The sequence below is a fragment of the Anoplopoma fimbria genome, chromosome 19 (genome assembly GCF_027596085.1).
Source record: "Anoplopoma fimbria isolate UVic2021 breed Golden Eagle Sablefish chromosome 19, Afim_UVic_2022, whole genome shotgun sequence".
Lineage (NCBI taxonomy): Eukaryota > Metazoa > Chordata > Actinopteri > Perciformes > Anoplopomatidae > Anoplopoma > Anoplopoma fimbria.
In genome coordinates this window covers 6,175,950-6,198,207 of record NC_072467.1, presented here as the reverse complement: position 1 = coordinate 6,198,207, position 22,258 = coordinate 6,175,950, and the positions used below count along the sequence as shown (strand labels likewise).

Here is a 22,258-nt window from a genome sequence, read left to right as displayed (position 1 = left end):
TATTTTTCTTTGTTTCTTTGAGACCAGCATACCTATTTACAAGAAGGGCAAAAAAAGTTAACGGGGAAAAGGTCCTGTTTTCTAGGCCTATCCAAATCTATCACAAACAGCTTGATACAATGCTTGATGCAGTGTCCAAGAACAGGCAAATGATGGATTGTAGCAAGATGTTCCAGGCCTATTTATAGTTGATATTTAGATTTATGATAGCCAAGTAGCCACATGTTTCCAAGGTAAACGACACACCTAGCTCTGTGGCAGACAGGGACGGAGCTGCAGATGTCGGCCTGACAAACAAGCGGTGACCCCCTGAGACCCTCATCTCTCTGCGCCTGCTAATTGACTTGTTATTGATCAACTCAAAGACAGCCTGATTTATGGGGAAGAGGAGTTGGGGAGACAGCCACCTGGCATGAAGAGGAGTGTTATGAATGTGAGGCACAAACCCCGGGGGGACTGGAGGCTGCAGTTTAGGAGGACATGCAGGAGTTTGCAATGCACCAGTGAACTGACACCTTGCACTAGGAGGGGTGTTTTTCCTAATATGATGAATCCAAACAACACCAGTGAGCATGCAACGTGTATGTGTACATGAGCACGTTGCAGCTGTGTGCAGTGGGAGGGATGAGTGGGAATATGGTGGGGGGGGGGAAGGGTGTCGGAGTGTGTCTGTGTTTGTGAGTCTGTGTTGATGTGTAGGACACACCCGGGAACAAGAGAAAATAAATATAAAGTAGTCTTACTAATCCATCCTTGAGAAACTTTAGAATCATTACCATGGGGCCTGTGTGTGTAAAACAAGGATTCAGACAGAGAGAGAAAGGCAACGAGGGGGAAGGTGTAAGAGGTGAAAGACAGAAAAGGAGGGATATAGTAGTGATCTTGTGTAAAGGAGTTGCACAGGATAACAGGCTTAGCTCAGAGTAGAGAACACAAAAGGGCTTAAGGCTGATTGCAGGCTGTGACAAGGGAAGGGGGGAAGAGATCAAGCCTTCCAGGCAGAACTATGTAAGCCAAAGGTCCAAGAAAGACCCCCTGACAGCTCAAGTCGCATGGCAGCTTAAGGAAAAAGTGTCAATAGCAGAGATGGACAATGAATGTAGTCCACAGCAGCAGCGGTATCTTCCTCACAGGGAATAAAATGTCAGCAACGTCCACATTTGAATAGACCAAGCGAAATTGCAGCATGGTATTTCTAAATGTCATGAATAATGTGGGCATCTTTGTGATTGTATTCAGGGTAAAGAGGGCATTTCGATCTCATATTTCCACTGAGTGTTATGCAATATACTGAGCATTGGGTATGTAAATTTTTAATTGCATTTCCGTAGCACGTCCAAAAACTTCGTACTTGCCCAGCAGATTCTGAGTGAGCCGCCTCCCACTGTCCACCTCGTCTGGAGACATGATTTGGCAGATTAATACTCAAAGAGGTAGACTTCAATGCAGAGCTATTCGTCAAAGCTACCTGCCAGAACAAACGCCTTACCCAACTACTCAAATCCCCCCCTCATTCATCTCCCCTGTCTCTCCCTCTTAAATTCTTGTTTCCCTCGTCTCGCCCCTCTCCTCTCAACCTCACCTCAGGTTTTGTTAATAATCAATTATGTGATTATTCGAATGAGGTGATTAATTACTGGCCCTCCCTCCCTCTGTAGCACTGGTTAGCGTGCCTATAATCACACAGTGACAGCCAGGGGACAGCTGAGTTGAGTGATTCTGTCTCGAGACCCGGTGTGACCCTGTATGACTTGGCTGCGTTTGTTGTCGGCTCATCCTGACTGATGAGGCTTTAAAAGAGAGCCGAGGCACACCATAGCATCACAGCGTCTACAAATAACGTCCCTCACAAGCTACTGTCAGCCTGACACCAACAATATCCTCCATGTCCAGCTCGCCAAATATTCATTTTATTGGATAGTCTGGTCCTGGGGCTGCATTAATTTGTTCCAAGTCTTGCATGATAACTGTCCCCGAGGCGCTGCAGAGTTATTTTGGTTTTGGACGGGTTCCATTCATCGCCTCTGTTCTGGTGAGTTAGACAATATCAAGAACAACTTAAGCTACAGCAACTGTGGGTGTCAACCTTTACAAAAAAGAAAATCCTGTTACCATAGCAAAAAAGGGGCCACGTGGAAGTCATAAAGTACAGAGATTGCAGTGAATACATAGTGTGATTGTGCTGGAGTTTACAGCATGGCCCTCTGAATGGCAAGATCTGCATCTGAGCAATCCAGATGGATGTTGATCCACTCGCAGTATAAATCAAACGAAATTAAACCCTAAGCCGGTTTCAGGAGCACTAAAGTTGAGTGGGGAATCAAGGCCAGTGTCTTCAATCAAAATAACAATGCTCTTTAATTCTGTGTTAATTAAATGTAGATTCCCCTGATTGAGGAGCAGTCCTTTTGATGCCAGGGGACCTCCAGTCACATAAACATCCACTCACTGGATTTGTCTGGTGTTTAACCATGTATTAGTCCTCGTTTCCCAAACTGTCTGGTGCTGGTTTACACAGAAGGTCTGTCAGCTGAGGGATAGTAGTTTGCAAACAATTCCTCAAGATTTCCAACGTTCAGCATCCTTGAAGGGGGGGATTTCTGGGCAGGAAGTTAAACACCTTGATAAGTGGGTTACATCCGTACAGTTTTCAGATGAAATGAGAGTAATAATGAATTCTCAGCACTAAATTTCACACTATTTGTCTCTTGACTGGTCATTCTCCCTCGTTACCCTCCCCTCTCCCTCCCTCCGTCCCCCTCCATCAATGTAATGAGCAAATCATGGCCACTAGGGAGAGATGTAGAGAGAAAAATCGGTCCCATTATATGTCAAGAGTGTGAAAAGAGTAGCGCTGTTGAGCGTCAACTCTAACCCCCAGCTGTCTGTGGTCTTACCTTTCCACCCAACACAATGAGCTCTTTTCCCGCACGTAGATCTGCTTATTATTTCCCTGTCTTTTTACTACAAAGTCCATCGTAGCAAATGCCAGGACAGTCGTGCCCTTTCCTGCACTAGCTCTGGCAGAGCTCAGACAAGGGTACAATGGACACAGTTACACGCGGCAAACCAAGGCTGATTTAGAGTGACTGGTCTTAAACCCGACTTATAGAGTACAGTAATTATAGGAGGTGAAGGGAGGGGCTGTGAAGGATGCTGTGGATAGGTGGGGGCTTTGGAAGGGAGGTTGTTGTCATTTGGCAGCCAGTCCAGTTGGAAAGAGAAATTGCTATTGGAGCCAGAGCCTGTGTGGTGGACCATTTATCAGCCAGTCATCGCAATGATTCACGCGATCCAGCGGGGAGCCATTATTTTACCACCCTGCTCTCTCATGGCGTCCTGCTGGTGGCGAGGATGATGATAGCTACGGGCTTTATGAGCACATGAGCAGACATATACAGTAATTGTTTGAGCACAACAGTTTGGAAGAATCCCATCACTTTTTCAGAATCCACAGTCACATGTTGTTTGTGGATTGGACTACACAGAGAAAGAATTGAGCAGTAGAGCCTAACTCAGGGGCATATGGCATTTGTTCACTGCAGCAGAACACAGAGATGCCTCGGGAAGAGACTGACAAACATGTGGTCCCTGTTGGAGGTGAGAGTAACTGGCACTGAATACATAAAGATCACAAAAACACCCTCCACCTGCTCAGCGAGTGCTTTGGGACCCGGTAGATCCGTAGGCATTGATACGGTTTTGCATTTGCTGGTCTGCATGTACAAGCAAGTACTACAGTCTCTGCATAAGCAAAATAATTCCTTTCTGAATAGGAAATTGGCAAGGGAGGCCTACGATGGCCTTCTCATAATAACAATGATAAAAAATGCTATTCTTCTATTCATTCTCCCCTAACTCTTCCTTTACCAACTTTCCCTTCTGGCACCCATGGGAGGCACATCATTCTAATATACACAGGTTTTCATCCCCTCACTTTTTGTGAAAGACCTGCAGGAGAGACAGACACAGAGACAGGGAGCGGGAGAGAGACGGAGACGGAGACTGTTTATTCAGTCAGATGGTCTAACGTGTGTGGAATAGATTTGAGATAAGGAGGAAGCTGTCTGCACAATGCCAGTTTGCATCGGTGAGTGAATGGTGTCGCGTCTGAAATCTCGCCCTCATTGACTTTGCTCTATAGTGAGCAGCAAATTGAGATTTTGTGTGTGCAGCATAATGGCAATGAGACATGTGTTAAGGCGAAACATTGCATTGTGACATATTTAGCAACGCAGCTAAGACTCTTCAGCCCATCAGGCTGTACTTAAAGGTGCAGTCAACGATTTTAATCCAAAATACTTTTGTCAAATTCAGCGAGTATCTCCTCACAATCCGCTAGCTGTCCGGTAGGAAAGAAGGAGTGATTTTGGACACAGCATAAATTGAGTATTTTTCTACTCTTTTTCACAGATCTCCTCATTGCCTTTTTAGATTATTCATCCATGCAATGTGATGTTCCCAAGATGGCTGCAACCATGTCTCCATGTCCTCTTTTTTCCTCTGCCTCCTTTCGCATCACTTCCTCATGCCATTCACTGTCATTGTGAAAAGGTGTGTGTGACTCCACTAGTAGAGCAGGGCCCATTATCGTAAATAGGCCAATAAGTAACTTCACACAACGTGTCTCCAAAGCAAGCACACTCTATATGCAAAGCAGAATCACACTGTTAAAGAAACTGGCGCCAAGTGATTATATTTGTAATTTAATTTCCATGGTCACACAGAGATAAGAGCAGGGAGCGGCTACAGTTGGCCAGGGATGAATAGAGTGACGAGAATGGGACTACAGCTTCATTGTCTGGACTGAGATGTCCGAGGCCACACCACTTACGAACAAGGGTACCGGCAGGCAGATATGGTACATACACAGGGATTCATAAGTCTGAACTCAAAGGCAGAGATAGTTCTACTGTATGCAAGAACACCTGCACTCTCAGTCAGTTGAATGGATGAATGTAAGTGCAGGATAATCAAGAAAATCTCTTTTCCCCTGAAGCAAGATCTGTCTCTCCCTTTCTGGCTGCCTCCTTTGCATTCAGTTCTGCTGAACAAGTGTAATCAGCAGGTTGGTCTGGGTGGGATGTCAGTCACAAAGCGCAATGGCTCATTGCACATTCTACGGGCGAGATGAACCGAGTCCCTGCTAAAAAAAGATGACTGAAGGACACAAGATATACTCTGCCGACATCCTCTGACTGTCTCGCTCCTTCTGTCTACTTTTTCTGAGATTGTAGAACTGCAGATATTAAATTTCCTGACTTTACCCATTTTCAAAGGGTGTCCACTTATACTGATGACAATGCAGTGGCGTGCAGTGGTCAAACTCAGATTTTGACTACATCAGAACAATCAGGGCTATGGAGAGCTAGTGGTAAACGAAAGGGAAAGACAAAGTTCATCAAAATCTGCCACAACGCAGAATTCAGTACATAATTCAGGGTCAGTGTGAAGCTGGTTTGTGACATCTCAAATCCTTTGAGTTTCAGATTTTTGTTCCAGAGGTATATTTGATTCACAGCCAATGCACAGAAACATGTAAACATTCATTGGATTATCCCAGAACCACAACAATGTCAGCGAAGCAGATTGTTCAGGGCTGCTATATATATATATATATATAGAACAAAACTTCTGCTGAAGCAAGGTCTTCTACATTGAAGTGTTCTGTATCTCCAACCAGACGAAAGTAATGTGATTCTTTGGTTTAGGCATGATCAGCGTAATTTCAATCAGGAGAGACTGGTCAGATGAAGAAAAGATAATTGCTTATTATTAACAGATGATATGCAATGCTAAAGTCTTGACAGAGTCTTTGGCTCTTGGACTCTACAGGCCGATTTGTTATCGTGGGGTGTCTGCCCTGAGCAGCAGCAAAATAAATCCCCCCCGTGGAGTCCAGACACTGGTGGTGGCATCTGATAGAATGATGAGTTAATGAAGCTGATGGACCTGGGCGGAGTTGGGGCACTTCTATAATTAAGCCTTTATTGGCCCCACAATGGGGAAATTACAATTCTCTGCATTTAACCCATCCCGGAGAAGCAGTGGGCTGCTAAGAAGCGCCTGGGGAGCAACTGGGGGTTAGGTGTCTCGCTCAAGGACACCTCGGCATGTTGACTCTAGAGGGGTTTGAACCACCAATCTTGTGGTTACGGGACGAGCGCTCTACCTCGTGTGCCACAGCCGCATGAACGCACTGAAGGTAGAGAGACAATCACATTTAGAAGAGAGAGCAGCAAGATGATAGGCTAACGATATAATTGTTTTGTTGTGCTCTTGGATAGAGGAGACCAGCTGATCTAAGCAGCTAAAATCATGATTGACAACCCAGAACAATGACAGCAGGAGTGAGTGGCACAAACTATGAGCCTAAGCATAGAGTATAGCCTTCCTGACTGAGGAGGGGGGGAGGCACAGACAGTGGTCTGAGTTTAAGGATATCATGTGTGGATCAAAACTGAGTTTATTGTCTATGAATAATCTAAGGTTTTAGTTTATATATATATATACATATATACTGTCTTGCCGAGGATGGAGGTGGTGAACAGTCCAGTATGTAGTATATTTGATGTGCTAATGACCAGTTCTTTTGTCTGGTCCAAGTTGAAAGGTTTTGATAGGCTGTAACAGAGTCGTTGTTATTGAGTAGTCCAAGTATGTCATAATAGTATTTGAAGTATGTAACGATGGATGAAGGGCTGGTACAGTCATTCATGTAGAGAAAGTAAAGGAAGGGACTAAGGACACAGCCCTGAGGGACTCCGCTGTGTCCTCAGGCTGATGAAAATCTAGTTCAAACAGATTTAAGAAATTGCGAAACCATTGGATGAGGAGTGGAGGGATGTCTATGGTGAAGTTTCTTTATGATCCGGCGGCTTTGTATTGTGTTGAAAGCAGAGCTGAAGTCAACAAAGAATACGGCAGCAAAGTTGGTAATTTCAGATGTTGGAGGAGTGATCTTCTTTTGACCCTGTAGGTGAACTGGAAGGGGTCCAGCTGTGGTGTTATGACTGGCAGGATTGTGTTCAGGAATCAAGGGATTTCATGGCTATTCGAAAATGTGAGACCAGTTTGTAGCGATTGGGTTCTGACAGGCAGGGTTTTATTGGGAACTGGTTTGATAATAGATGTTTTCCTAAGATTGGGCATTGATGCTGTCCCTATCTGATTCCCAGAAGATGAAGAAGAGGATGTGAGAGCGCTCCATAGTACAGAGTTTGAGCATTCTAGAGGGGTGCCAAATTTTTCTCCCTCCCCTTGTTCACCTTTCTCTCCTCCTCTCATCTTTATGTCTATTTCTCCCCTGCTGTCAGGTCTTTCTGCGTATTTCCTCAGCGTCTTGACTTTGAACCCAACAGCATTAACCTGTCAGGAAAGTTACAAATGTTCTGAGTGAATTATGTAAACCACAGAGACATAAAACTGCAAAAAGCATGGAGTACTCACTTTATTTCATAATTCATCACGTTCCCACATCGAGCAAAATAAAACTGGACTTATTATGTAGTCTGGCACATTCTGGCTCAAAATCCTCTGAAATATGCTTGAGAATATTAATCACACTTTGTCTTCCTGGCAAATAAAAATCTAACACACACAAACACGTGCACATATACATACATGCACAGTTTATTTTGTGTGTGATTTCATTACTCTTCAAATGAGAGCAGTGTCTCCAACATTTTGCCAGATTTCATTGCAAGAGGCAAAGCAATAGATGTTACACCAGCACCACCAAAAGGTCAAACTGAAAACAACAGCTTTCTTTCTTCCCCCTCCAAAATACAAACTTACAGCACTGATTAAGGATGCTTCGCCTTGGCAGCCAGCAAGTTTATTTATTTATCTCATCGAACACAACCACAAACACAGGAGCAAAGAGAAACACACACTTGGGGGATGGGGTGGTGGCAGTGCAGCATAATTAGTAGGACATGGCTGTATAATTGGTCTCTAATTGATATGAAGAGCAGTGGTTTATCCCTGGTTGTGTTCGACACATGCTGCCGGCTGCCGGCCGCCGGCGGGAAACACTGGTGGCCTTCTAAATCTTGGTGCCATCTTCTGATTGATGTCTCTGTAGCAAATGCCCTTCAACAATCAGTACTCACAATCTCTCTGTGTCTATCAGGCCACCTGTCTATCAGTGCGTAACATCTTCTACCATTCATCTGCCGTTTCATCCTGTGTGCCTAAACGTCTCACTATCTCTGGCGTTCTATCTCCACATTGATTTGGCCTCTCTGTCTATGAAGGCATTCTCAACCTTTGGTCTGAAAGGTGAAGGAGCAGCGTTTGTGGTGGTGGAAAGTGAAAAGTGGAGGGTTTGTTTATGAGATACTGGAAGCCATAAAAGACTGCATGCTTTTATTGGCCCAGACAGTACCCACCGGGGGGAAATAAAAGCAACTTAAGGGGAATAGGAAATCAATTCTAAAAGTACTTTTATTTTCAAAAGAAAGTGGCGTACCTGCTCTCTCAAATTAGCAAATGAGGTTTGAAGAGATTTCTTTTAATGATGAAAATTGTCACTGAGAGGCACAGCTGGACACAAGAGGTCAAAACACAGTGGATTGAATGGATTTGAAGTTTGGGCGGGGAAGCTCTTTAGAACAATTCTGTTCATGGATCGTGTGCTGATGCAAGACGACCTTCAAGGACATTCCCCTCATTTACACAGCAATTAAGCACTACCCTGTCGGTAAATTGAAAAAGAGACAAAATTCCTCTGTGGATTTAATAACAAACTCATTACCAGGGCCCAACAGGGTGGAACTGCCTTTTAATTAGAGCAACACCTGATTAACGCCCAATTAACAGAGCCAGAGCCACTTAATTCTCCCCACTTTGGCAGGTTGAGAACATAAACATAAGCAGTCCAACATCGGAGTGCTTCCTCTCCTCCTGGGAATGTGTGAGAGGAAAGTAAATAATGGCTTTGGAGGCAGTCTGCTGTCGTAGGGTCCAAATGAACCGCAGAGCTGGGGACTGTACGCTGGAAACGCATGCACTACACATGCAACTCCTGGTGGGCTGATGTACAACTGTCCGAGCAGTTAAACATCATGCTCAGACTGAGCAATCATTGACTGATTGATTGATTGGTATGACCACAGATATGTGTGCTATGTATACCTCATCATCAGCAAATAAGACACCTTTTATAGTTAAAATTACAACACAATGCTTATTTGCAATAAGCAGTTTACAATAATTATGATGTCCATATATATATATATATATATATATAATATATATATATAAACCACCTATTTTTCTTTTGTTGAGGTCTATCAAAAGTGTCACGTAGGCATCACAAGATGGTGCTATTTTAACATTCATCAACCACATGAATATTTAGTTAGTGTTTTGTTTACTCAAATTCAACAGAAAAGCCTGCACATCTGGAGCTGTTCCTGGCCCAGGGGCCAAACCGGGACAAGGCTTTATGAGATTCAAAACTTTGCAAAACCTGTCACTTTATATGAAAACAGTTGTCATCTTGCAATTGGTGCCCAAGTTTCTCAGCCAGTATTGTTGGTCCTTAGTGTGTTTTAATTTAATTTCAGTCCATACTGATAACAAACTGGAGAATCACCATCAGTTCTTCGGGAAGAGAGACTTCAGTCCCACGTACTTTCAGGATTCAAGCTTAATTCCTCTGGCAAACCATTAACTCCATACACAGTTAATCAGTATTCAGTCCTGTTGTACAGTATAGAGCTTAATGCAGCACGTAATTGCTGGTTTCTCATTAAGTCCGTGTGCTTGAATGTTTAACTTACACATTCACATTCTTCTCCTCGTTCATGTCCTCATTTCGGCACTCCAACCAAGGCTCTTCGGAGCCATGTTTCTTTTGCTGTTAGGGTAATAACTGTCACTGAAAGAGCGTTTCGCAGCCTCAACTTGAGAGGAAATCCGCCACGACTCCACAGCCTTCTCTAAGTCTGGCAAGATGTCAGGCACAACAGCTTGCTCAGCTATAAAGACTATCACCTGCAGGACCAAAAGCAGCACCCAACCTAAAGCTCCTAGCCAATAGGAGGAGCCGAGGCTGGTCAAGTCTTGACGGATTTCTTCATGGTGCTGATAGGTGAAAAGAGACCAGCAGAGGAGGAAGAAGAATCCTGAAGATAGAGGATAAAAACGAGTCAAATCAAGTATCATTGGGTGGAAAAAGTCATTAAGGTCAATTATTAAGTGCCTAGAGCTTTAAGAAAGAATTTGTATGATAATGAACTACAATTCCAAGGGAAGTAAAAAGTCCCTTAAAAAACTCCTTCCCTGCAGGATATGTAAATGAGAAGTACATAAAAGAGTTTCTGGAGGTGTGGGTTTGACAGAACTACACAAACCAAAAAGGCTATTTGGAGGTTAATTAGAATTGGGCCTGTGTTTTACTACTTTACTTGGAATGCATATATTATTTTAACACTCCCGAAACAACAGCAGTCAATTATTAATTCAGTGAAAAATCAAAACAAGGTGTGTGGCTCAGGCAAACAAGCTGTGTTCCAAATCACATACTTTTACTTTTTACTTTTAGTACATACTGAAGCTGCCCTTACAAAATATGTATTGTTGCATGCAGTATGCATTTAATTGGGACATGCTACTTAGTTATAACATTACATCTTCAACATTGACCCTCTTGTTCATATGTACGCTGCGCAGAGGATTGTGGGTCAGCACAGCCAGAAAAGCATGCTGGTTTGCATACGGCAAAATGCAACCCAATGCAATAGGACATCCTGGCATTTTTGGCATACTGCATTTAACATACTATGTGTTGGGACATGCTCAATCTTTTTTCTGGCATACTAAATAGTATAGTAGTAAGGGTATTTGAACGCATTGCAGTGTTTCTCATATTCTGAGCGGTGCGGTGGTGTTACCTGTGGAGGCCAGGGTGAGCAGCAGCAGTGTGGTGGGGTAGAGGGCTTGTCCTGCCATGAGGAGAGAGCGTGTGTTGGAATAGGCGCACAGTCTCAGATTTCCAGCAGAGGGCAAACACCAGACACAGAGCACCGGTGCTCACAGCCATGAGGGAGGAAAGAACTCCGAATACTCTCTCTGCTTCCAGCACTGGAAGACACACAGCAACAGACACACATGCTCAGTTCAAAACAAGAAGTGTAAACACTGGTACATTACGTTTTTACAATAAATAGGCAGCACAATGAATTGATGACTTGTAGGTGGATTCCCTCATAACATGTCCCTGCCTAAAAGTGAAACCAGAGGAATAAAACCAAGAGTTTGTGAACTTTTAGGTGGTTTTCATGTATATTGAGCTCACACTACATTACTTTCATTCTTTCAGTGTGTTTGTGTAACATTTGCGCAATAAAAAAACGACAATTATATTCAGTTGGGTGTCCTTAATAAGCAGTTTAACTCACATTATAACACCACCCATTTTGTTTGCGACCAAGCAAGTATTGACAAGAGTGTAAACACTGGTACATTACGTTTTTACAATAAATAGGCAGCACAATGAATTGATGACTTGTAGGTGGATTCCCTCATAACATGTCCCTGCCTAAAAGTGAAACCAGAGGAATAAAACCAAGAGTTTGTGAACTTTTAGGTAGTTTTCATGTATATTGAGCTCACACTACATTACTTTCATTCTTTCAGTGTGTTTGCGCAAAAAAAAACCCGACGCAGTTTTATTCAGTTGGGTGTCCTTAATAAGCAGTATTAGTGTATTGACAAGAATAATTGATCTAATTGACCTTGCGGGAGCCTCACCTGTAGATACATGTACTGTTACAACGGTTTTGTGGTTGTTAATTTGTCAATAGTTTATTTTATTTTTTTCTAAGTTTACTTCGAACCAAGCTGGCCATTATAGTAGCAGTTTAAGGCTCAAACAATGTACAAGTATGATTACTGTATTGTATTTTACTCTTGTACTTATGTACAAGAGTAAAGGCATGCAGCAAAAATAAGTTTTCTTCAAGGATTCAAGGTAACAAAAAAGTATTACATTAATGTTGATTTTTCACTGGTAATACTTTGTTTCTTCCTGGCATGGGGTACAATGTAAATACTACGACCAAGTCTATACTTTCTGATTACTTGTTAATGGACTAATTAATGTTTCAATACCTTTGGTGTAGTTTTTGAATATATAATCACTATCATTTAAAAACAATAATGTTTTCATAGTTTGATAATCGCTTCCAACAAAAACTGCTGTTAAAGGACATTCACAGCGGTTTCCAACCTTTATGGGAGTGGGTTAGCTCACTCTGCCGCTTATACACAGAGTGAGGGCAGAGGAATAACACTATATTCGATCTGAAATTGTGTTTGCCTTGTTACAATGTCAGTGGAATACAATCATCATTTGTTTTAGTTAACAATGTCAACAAACAAAATATAGCTAACAAAACCAGCTGACCAGGATGTGGGAAAGCTTATGAAAGAATGCACTTCTCTGGTACAGGGGCAAGCTCCAACTTGTTTATTATTGCTGAGTGAGAAGCATTTTTTGCAACCCAGTGTCTTTTCAAATGCTCCTGATGTGAGGATGATTCAGAGGTGTAAAAGGCTCCTTGAGGCTGATCTCTATCAGGATCAGTGCCTTATCAGCACAGCACATGCAGGTTTAAATATTCTTCCAATAGTCAAAGATGTAAATGTGGCATGTTGCTCACCGTTGAAGATAATGTTATCTTTATGGGTTGTCTGGTCACTGTTAGTGTTATTCCACTCCGTCCAGAGTCCCCTGTCCTTTAGCCAGAACGGTGTCCAGACTGCATAGCAGACACACAGGCAACCGGTAAACCCCACACAGGATTGAAAAAACCTGAAGCGACTGATGGAGTCGCTCAGCTCCAGCAACTTCATATTTTAGCACCACTGAGAGAAGCAAGGAAAACAGAGGAGACAGGAGGAAATACATGTGTGTTTAGAGTGTATTGAAATTGAGTGACATATGAAGGTCTCAAAACTAACCTAGTTTATATAAATCAGCTTTAAGAATGTCAAATTGTAATTAAGATACTGTCTTACCTCTGTTGTTGTAGAGAAAAAAACAGGAACAGAGCTGTAAGGTAAGTCTTTGTACAGGTACAACGAAGCTCAGACTACTAGTATACACCGAGTTTACTGCTGAACAAATACTACTGTACAAACACTTTCAACACCCTACTCGTGCTGCTCAAGACCACAAGCCCTCGCTCGCAGATCAACCCTTCAGTGTTAGCCCGCCTTCGCTGCAATGGAAACTCCCCCCAGCCAAATTTCCCTGTGCTTTCTCCACTGTGACCTACCAACTCACACTGTAGGGAAAGTGAAAGCACCATTCAATATTTGAGGAAGCAGAAGTTTGTGTAGCCAACACTAAGCAATACAGAATAAAGAATAACTGGACATCAAACTGTCAAAAGTCTTTAAAACCCCTTGATTCTTAGAGAGAGAGAGTGAGAGAGAGAGAGAGAGAGAGAGAGAGAGATGTTTATGTCAAATTCAGAAACTGTGTGTGGGGGTGTCAGAAGGTCATTATGTATGACAAAACATTTAAGGAAACCTACTGTTTGTCACAAGGGGGCGCGGTGTGATGTGGTTGATGACGTCTTCAATAACACCAATGGAACAGCGCGCACAGCCCACCCAAAAGAGATTGTTCGAAAATGTCACACAAACGTGCCATCGGAACATGTTTCATAAGAAAACAAGATAGTGTATATCTTAAAATAAATACATATTAACATATTTTTCAATGGCCAATTCAGATGTACTCGAAATAAAAGATTATAGTCAAATAAAGAATTAATAAATTCCTTTATTCACAGATCATTACATTTACAGAAAGTACCATACTTTCTAATAAAATAAAGTGCATCTGATCAAATAATAAAGATTTATAATACAGATTATGACTAAAAATGTTTAAGAATAGAGCGGGACTGATTTTGGTTGATTTACATTTGGCATTCACTTAAGAGTCGGAGTAAATAAACATACATTTTAGCAGTCTGGATTACAAAAAAAAACCAAGTCTGTCACCCTAAACAGTTTAAGAAAAAGGCCTTGAGATGCAGGTAGAAAAGTGGCCTTGCCTGCTTTACTTTTCTTCTTCTCTCCTCTTTACCCTGCTCTCAGCTTATTTTTGCTCTTCACTAAAAGTCAGCAGTCAGATTTGTGTCAGGTGTTTGTGTCAAGCTCTTCACCTCAAACGCAGCGGCTAAGAAGGATGCTGAAGGGCTGCCTCTTGAAATTTGGCAGCTACATTCGTGCCTTTTTCCTAAGCTTACTTTTTGGCTCTTTGCAGCAGGGCCTTGAATACATCAAGAATCTCTGGGTCCTCCCCAGCAGACAGCTCTGGAGTGTTTTTCTCCAGCCAATCGGAGCCGTGGATCTGGTGCCTGAGAGTGCCAATCAGAGAGTCCAGGCTGTCTGCGGGCTTAGATGCTTGGCAGTCCAGCAACACGAACTCATGAGTGGCCAGCGAGCCTGTGTCAGGAACAGGGTTATCCTTCTCCTTCTGCTGGTCCGGTGACTTGCTCTGGGGTGATGGTGTTGAATTGACAACCACAGCATTGTCTGAATCTGCACTGTCCTCTTTCACTGATTTGTTGCTTTCCTCACTGGCTTCTTTGATAGAGTGCGAATAAGGGCTGATGCTTTTCTCTTCAATTTCTTTCAAGGCCTCCCTGATTCGCTTCAAGCCTGAAATAACACAAAAAACATGAACAGAACAAGTCAGTAACTATTATCCAATCAAAGCAGAAGATAAACTGGAGTAGCACAAACCTTTGGATGAGTAAATGAAATAATACATACGATCTAATCGATGTCTAGTTTAAGTAAGAGTATGGGAATCAGACTGACCGAGCTCCAGAAGGTGCAGCTGGTCTGCAAAGACAATGCGGAACCAGCCGGGCGTGGAGCAGGAGAAGGCCTGACCACAGTTCAACGCCACCTTGTGTCTAAGGAAACACCTCCACAGGGTCAACTCTTCCTCAAACGTCGACTCTCTGAGGTACTGCCAAAATGGAGAGATAGAATTGACACATCAAGCCCTTGGGAAGGAACACACAATGTTTTTCAGAAATACTGTGCGGGGTTATTTTACATTTGAATTAGTGCCAATTAGAACTTAAATGTATCAGCCCAAACATCTTAGCATGACTTTGATCTCGGTACCTCTCGGAGGTCGACCCAGACATACAGTGAAGCAGGTCTGTCCAGATAGGGGACGCCCAGTCTCTGCAGCTCTCCTGTCAGGTAACTGTGAGCGGCTTTCAGTCTGCGTCTGTTCTCGGGTAGAAAATTGTCGCTGATCCATTCTGGAAGACGAGAGCGTGAGGTGACAATACGTAGGTGTGAATTAAATGTTACAAGTCATATCAGAGGAAGCCGAAACATAGCACATTTCTGAATTGATGAAAAGCTTGCATCAAAGATTATTCCAGTTTAGCAATTTAAACAAACAAAAAACAGCTTGCTATGTACAAGGACAGTTGATTGTATTAGTGTTAATCTTGAATGGTCTTTACCAAAAGAGGGTTCATGTGGGGATTATTTTCTCAACACATTGTTTTGGCAAAAGCACATCAGAAGCTTGGATCCATAAAGAAAAAACAAGTCTTATGAAACCAAACAGTATATTTACACCAATTTACTTCTGTTTTTTCTTTTTTAACATTTTGATTTCACTATGTTATATGGTTCTTTACCTTAATAATTCACTGTTCTGCATTGGACAAAATTGAGATTTGGAGTTTGAGACTTGAGATTTCTTTAAAACACAAACATCAGTGGCTTTTGGATAAAATCAGTTCAGGAAGAATTTATTTGACCCCAAAAAAGATTGGATCCATACCTCTGTCCTGCAGCAGTTGTGCTACCTGGTGCTGGGTGGTTCCAGAGATACCGTGGAATGAGGCCAGCTGTGCCATGGCCTCCAGAAGCTCTGTGTTCTCAGTGTACAGGGTGCCTATTCTGGTTCCCGCCATTGCAAAATCCTAGAAACGACAGAAAAAAAAAACATTTTTATTTTCACATGCATGCATGAAATTCCAAGTTAAGTTTAACCCATCCTAAGCATTTTTGAGCAGTGGCCTGCTATGAAGACACTTTGACATGCAAACGGGAGGTGCCGGGGATTGGACCGGCAACCTTGTTATTTTAGGACAACCCGCCCTTTTACCCTGAGCCAAAGCCGCCCCAAAGAGTAAGTAAATGAAAAAGGACAGTGAAAGAAAACACCCACTGAGTAAACACGAGAGATATCACTGTGCTGTGAGCAGGCCAGGGACATAAAGGGTCTCACGCTCTCACACAGTGCAGAACAGTACGTACCTTGCTCATCCCCCACATCACATGTGTCCTCTGTGCGTCGGGCAAACTGAAAGAAGAGCACATCGTTAGCAGTTAAGAGGCCGTCTCCAGCCACAGTTGCTATGATTAAAGGTCTAATAGAGTAATCATGCAGAGGTTAGGTTCATGAAGTACCTGTCTATACTGAGGACACTGTGAAAGGCAGCAGACTCATCAAAGACCGTCAGCATGTATACTTCATCGACGATAGAGTGGAGCTCATTTCTAAAGCAGGAAATCGTGGAGAGAAAGTGAATATAAATATAAACAGTGCAGCGTTAATAATAAACCTTGGTTTTATATTGTTAATCATTGTTTATGACAAAGAAAAAGCAACAGAAATGTAAAATGGTCCACTCAGCGTCCCACGTCGGAGTAAAAGCACTGTGGTTTATGGTTACAACCGCTCAGTGCCTGCAAGCGTCCGTGGAGGGAATCACTCCGGCAAGATGATTTAGAAAACATGATACAGGAGACTCCTTGGCACATAGCTCCACTTGACAATATGCTGATGGTTAAGAGAGGTGATAAAACTCCATCAAGAGCGCTCGATATTCCGTACGTGGGACAGAGCTCTCATAGGAACTGTATGCAGTGCTCCCTGGCACTTTGTGCCTGAGGATTACAGTGTCAGAGAGATAATAGTGAAAAAAACAGACCTTTTGGCAAACTCCAAGAAGGCAATCATCTCCTCCGGGGTGTAGACCTCAGCCAGAGGGTTGTGGGGGTTCATCAGAATAACAGCTCGGACAGTCAAACCCTAAAAAGAGATGGCCAGTTTCTAAATGAATATAAATGTCTTCAAAGTCTTTAGAAATGAAGCTGTAAAACCAATCACTGAGAATAATAAAGCTTTCAAGGCGTTTATCTAAAACAGAGAACTTTGTCCAAGCATTTTTCTAGGGGTTCACACTCTCTTTAAATATTCATTGAGGAGAAGTTCTTGAAAATAAATGCATTCATGAATTACCTCTTGTTTAGCCCTTTTAAGCCCTTCTTCTAGTTTTCCCACAGTGAGGTGGAAGGGTCGACTGCCTTTGCCATCGGCCTAAAAATGAAAATAACAACACATTCAAATTGGACAACTGACAATACACCTTACTGCGCGGGACCACATGATGCACTTAAAAGGTGAATGCAATAAGCTTATAAATGTGAGACGTATTGAATGTATAGGATCAGTACAGCACAACAAGTACATGAAGAGCAAATATGTTAAAGCACATAGTAAGCACTGCAAGTAAATCAGACCCTGTATTCCTACCTCACAGTCAAGAGGAACATGGAAGACTTTTACATCACTGTACAAATGTAGATCCTCGGTGAGAATGCCGTAGAAAGGAGTGGGAATGAGAATGGCATCTACGACATAGAAAAACACAATGACTTCCGAAATACAAGCACATCCATCAAGACCCATATAAGCTGCCATTAAGGTTATTAGTTGTCATTTTCATTGCTTAGAAGCTAATTCAACATTTTGTAAAATTTGCTAATCTGAATTATGCCAGGCATATTTGCACAAATAAATGGTTTAAAATGAAAAATGATCCATGTTGATAGTAAATAGACGAACATGGGCTCCTTTTGAGGCTTATGATTTCCAAAGCACTTGTTAAGCAAAACAAATATGTTACATTGCTTTAAATGAGGTTCTGCTTGGTGGGGGCACTAAAGGGATAAGCAATTTATGTAACTGCCCAAACATATAAATGAATGAATAGGTGCTTTGTTTAAATGATTATGCTACAACTCCCCCATTCTATTCTATTTTAAACAATGATCATTTTTAAAACAAAAACAGGATTTTGTTATTGTTGTTATACATATTTGTATTCATGCAGTATAGTTATGGATGTATTGTGTGTGTGTCAGTGCATTCTGAACCTACCTTTAGGGTCACAAATTACTGCAGCAATACACGAGAAGAGGGAACTACAGCCATTCATCACCACAACCTGAAAAAACACACAAACGAGCACATCCACCATGTTATGAAAGACCCAATTAAGGCACGGAAGGAGGCCTGATAAATATGCTACAAATTCATCCACCTCATTTATTAAATCTGCAAATTAGGTTGGTTACCAAAAACAATGAAAAAGCTATGTTAGTTCAGTTGCAGCATTTGGTGTCTTTATAATCATTACAGAGATAATAAGATAAATGAATTTAATCCATCGCCTTCATTTCTGAGAATGTCTTCTGCAGCAGCAGTGTAAAACATTTATAAAGGACTTTGCTGGACATATGTATCAGTCATGGGAAGGGAACCTTCTTTGCACAAATTAAAGTAATCCTGATGGATTAGTTATACAAGAACAAAACAAAGAAAACCTAATGTAATCCAACCAGTTCTAAATTGACTACATTTGTTTGTTTTAAGATATGCAGCTTCAGGGCAACTCTGCTAATTCATGTTTGAAACAATTTGAATGTTTGTTTTAAGTATGTTACTTGTTTCTTTTGTTCTTTTGTTTGAGCTTTTATTGGAAGAGTTTATGCTGCCATCTGGGCCAGGACTGCCTCGGAAAAGAGATTTTAAATCTCAATGGGACTATCCTGGTAAAAACGTATTTTCCTCTTTTGACGAAAGAAACACAATTAAAAGCTGCAAGTCAATCAGTGTGCTCAAGTCCCGTTGATTTGTCTTAACAACAAATGTATTGTTTTGTTAAAGAAGTTGAAAAAGTTTCAAATTAAAAGTCCTGCACTATTTTTTTTTAAGTGTGGAAGAGCACACAATTATTAGAAGTAACATGTTATCTAGAGAGAGTGGTATTATGCAAAGGTCCCAATATCTACAGTCATAGTATAAATGTTGTACAATATTTCCCTCTTATATATTGTGGAGAAAAAGTAAATACTGTCGTCTCTGTGTTGACTACAAATACTGTGTGAGTAATAATGTGTTTTGTATAGAGTATTCAATTGACTGTGGCAGCGTTCTTGCACAGACAGTTTTCATATAACTTGTGTTAAATTCCACCAATATAATCTTCACTCACGTTGTCGGCTTTCAGTTGGTTCGGAGAACGGCAGTAGTGAGTCAGGAACTTAGCAACCTCCTCTCTCAGGCTGGAAGAGAACAAAGTTTATAAGACAGGTTTACTTTGAAAGGTCTAATTAAAATGTAACTTTATTACCAGCCACTCATCCACAGTAAACTGAAAATAAAGGTCCATTTTAATCTCTTACAATGTGTGTCCCCTCCAGTCTGAATACTGCAACAAGGATGGGCTAATATATAGCATGTCAGGCTTGGTCAGCTGTAGCAGAGAGGAAAACGAAATTAATTTGTGAATGCAGGCAGAATAATGTAGATGACCAGGGTTGTATTGCAGTGTTAATCTTACCCGGTTATGAAGGAGATCATAGCAGAGCTTGTTCTCACTGGTTCCCATGTTGATTATACCCTGGGAGTGAGAAAAAGACATTAGAATTGTTTGTTATTGTGTCATATTTTGCCACATAAGAGCTCTAACAGGTGTAAAAGGTATTTTAGTCATGCCACAGACTCACATCGGGGTTCTCTGTGTCGTGGTGTTTGTCCATTGAATATTGGGCATAGCTCTCCTGGAGAATGCCTTGATTCTGTCGGATGCTGTTACCACGGGTGGACAGGTACACGCTATGGCCGAGAGATTCTGGACCTGTCTGTGTTGCCAAAACATCCTGGGACATTTCGCAGGCCTTCACAGGCGTAGGATGTGTTGATTTTACAGTTTCCTGTGTGGAAACAGCTTGCGTAGTGGGAGCTTCTGAAGGTGACTGAGCTAGAGATGATGAGACGGAGGGGGCGGCTGTGGTCCTCAGTGATGCTGACAGATGAGCTAGGGGTGAGAAGGACGGGTCAGTCGGTGATGCCGCGGCGGTTGGAGCACCCTGTCTGACGGCAGCCAATGCCCCGGTAAGCATGCTGAACAGGCGGAGCTCATGCTGGCGCTCCTGCTCCGCCCTCCTCTCCTCCCTCTGTTCCCTGCGCTCCTCTGCCTGCAGCTCGCTCTCAAGCCGCGCCTCCTCCAGGGAGAGGAGGCGTTCCTCTGCTGACTGCTGCCACTTCAGGAAGCTGGCCAAGGCTTTATCCAGGCTCTTTTGACCGCCGCATCTTGCGCCCCCATGGGCCCATGACGTTTTGCCACCCAGGCGTCGCTTCCTCTGTCCCACAGAGGTTGGAGGATGAGGAGCCTTCGTACTCGGCTGCTCGGATGTGTCCTGTGGCAGAGGACCACCATCAGCCTGGGTAGAAGCTGTGGCAGAACCGGCAATGTTCAGGTCACTAAAACCTAGGGATAAGAAAAGAGAAATAACTTTTCAATTGCATATTACTTTCTAACCTTTAGGTTATTACTTTGATAGTGATAATAATAATCATAGTATCTGGATTGACAACCTGAGGGGGAGATTCTTGCATTTGCTGAGCTCTCTCCTCGACCCAGAGAGTCCTCTGGCCCCAGTAGAGACTGCCCATCGGTTTCCTGGTCATCTCCAGATCCATAGTACATCTCGGGGGGAGCAACACCTGCATTCAGCATGCTCTCCTCCACATCTTCACATTTAATATCCAGTGGATCTCCAGTTTTGGGGGCTGACCAAACAGAAACCCACCCGAGGAAGTGGGACCAAAGGCGCCTGAGGGAACTCCTTGCAGGTATGACTCAGGCCCGCCCTGGCTGTGAAACACCTGTTGAGCTATGACAGCTCCGCCCATGGAGGAGTAGGTGATGGCAGGTCGGTTGGCCAGCACCCTGTCCATCACATCGTAAAACTTCCAGGACCTCAGTTTGTGATTGTCCTTGATGCGGCGGTACTCCAGCTTCATCTTCTTGATCTTCTCCCTGCACTGGTCACCGGTGCGGTAGATGCCCTTTTCGCGCAGAACATGGGCTATGCGGTCAAACACACGCTGGTTGCGCAACGAGCTCTCCAACTCGATCTGCACCGACTCGTCGGACCACAGCTGGAGCAGCTCCACTATCTCCGGGTCGGTCCAGTTGCTGCCTCGCTCATGCCTCCTGCCGCGGAAGTCCATCCTCTAAGTTACAGAGAGGATCCTGGGATGAAAACAAAAGACAACATTAGCGGCCACGTCCGTCTCTGCACACCTCCAATGCACACAGAGCATGTATTGATTAGTTTATGTGATCAATACATGCTCGATATTTACCCACTTGTGTTCTCTGACCGTGAATAGAGATAGTTTTGGGGCTGTCACTCAGATGTGACACCCCCGTAGGCAAACACATAACACAGCTGGTTAGCCCGACTGGTTTAAAATCATTAACATAGATTTGTTCAGCCGGTGCTAAGATATGTACTTCATTTTTTTTTAAGAGCAAATGTGTCCTAACTTGGCAAGATGGGGAATGGACCATACATCCATGGACTAGACGCGTACACAGATATCTACATCCGGGTTGACGGCACATGCGTGCTGTCCTTATTCCGGGATAACTTTGGTCCGTGCTAAGGGGGAGCTGCTGAAAGCGGGCTGGGTTTCACTCATACCAGGCTATGGGGAAGGGGGTAGAGGACACAACCATGCGAGCCAGACCAGGAGGTTTGTGTTATGGCCCCCTCTACCGTACGGTGTGCTCGGTCACTGGCGGGTGTAGTTCGAGTAGACGTCCACTAGATGGCGGCCGCACACAGAGGCACACACCGGCGGTCTGGGAAACAAGGATGTGTGTTTTGTTAACTAGCGCAGCCCTGTAATCCCGTATAACAATAAAAAACACCACCATAGCGGTTGAAATCAACGCAAAAAAAAGCATTATTCTTGAAAAAATGTATCCCCTACCATTATGAAAGCATTAAATCGAAGCTTTGTAGGTAAATGTAGTTCCCTTTTATAAATGTATACGTTTTACTTGCACATCAAGGATGGGTACATTAAAATAATACCACACTAATTGAT

The 22,258-nt window shown here is 42.9% G+C and overlaps 2 protein-coding genes across 2 annotated transcripts; both read right to left on the bottom strand.

Annotated features, from left to right (window-relative positions):
• Positions 1-9,280: 9,280 nt before the first annotated feature.
• si:ch211-256a21.4 (uncharacterized) lies at positions 9,281-13,119 on the bottom strand. Its single transcript, XM_054620777.1, has 4 exons — positions 13,030-13,119; positions 12,672-12,876; positions 10,902-11,091; positions 9,281-10,133 (listed from the first exon to the last, which is right to left on the bottom strand). Exons 2-4 carry the CDS (start codon positions 12,862-12,864, stop codon positions 10,085-10,087), a joined length of 432 nt encoding a protein of 143 aa, XP_054476752.1. The 5' UTR covers positions 12,865-12,876; positions 13,030-13,119; the 3' UTR covers positions 9,281-10,084.
• Positions 13,120-13,838: 719 nt separating this feature from the next.
• accs (1-aminocyclopropane-1-carboxylate synthase homolog (Arabidopsis)(non-functional)) lies at positions 13,839-21,839 on the bottom strand. The gene is given in 17 exon segments (XM_054619839.1): positions 13,839-14,688; positions 14,851-15,004; positions 15,166-15,308; positions 15,845-15,986; positions 16,324-16,369; positions 16,477-16,566; positions 17,001-17,101; positions 17,312-17,389; positions 17,606-17,703; positions 18,233-18,299; positions 19,350-19,419; positions 19,540-19,610; positions 19,698-19,757; positions 19,864-20,627; positions 20,735-20,920; positions 20,923-21,395; positions 21,513-21,839. Coding segments are annotated over 16 exon segments (2,940 nt in total). The 5' UTR covers positions 21,374-21,395; positions 21,513-21,839; the 3' UTR covers positions 13,839-14,269.
• Positions 21,840-22,258: the final 419 nt, after the last annotated feature.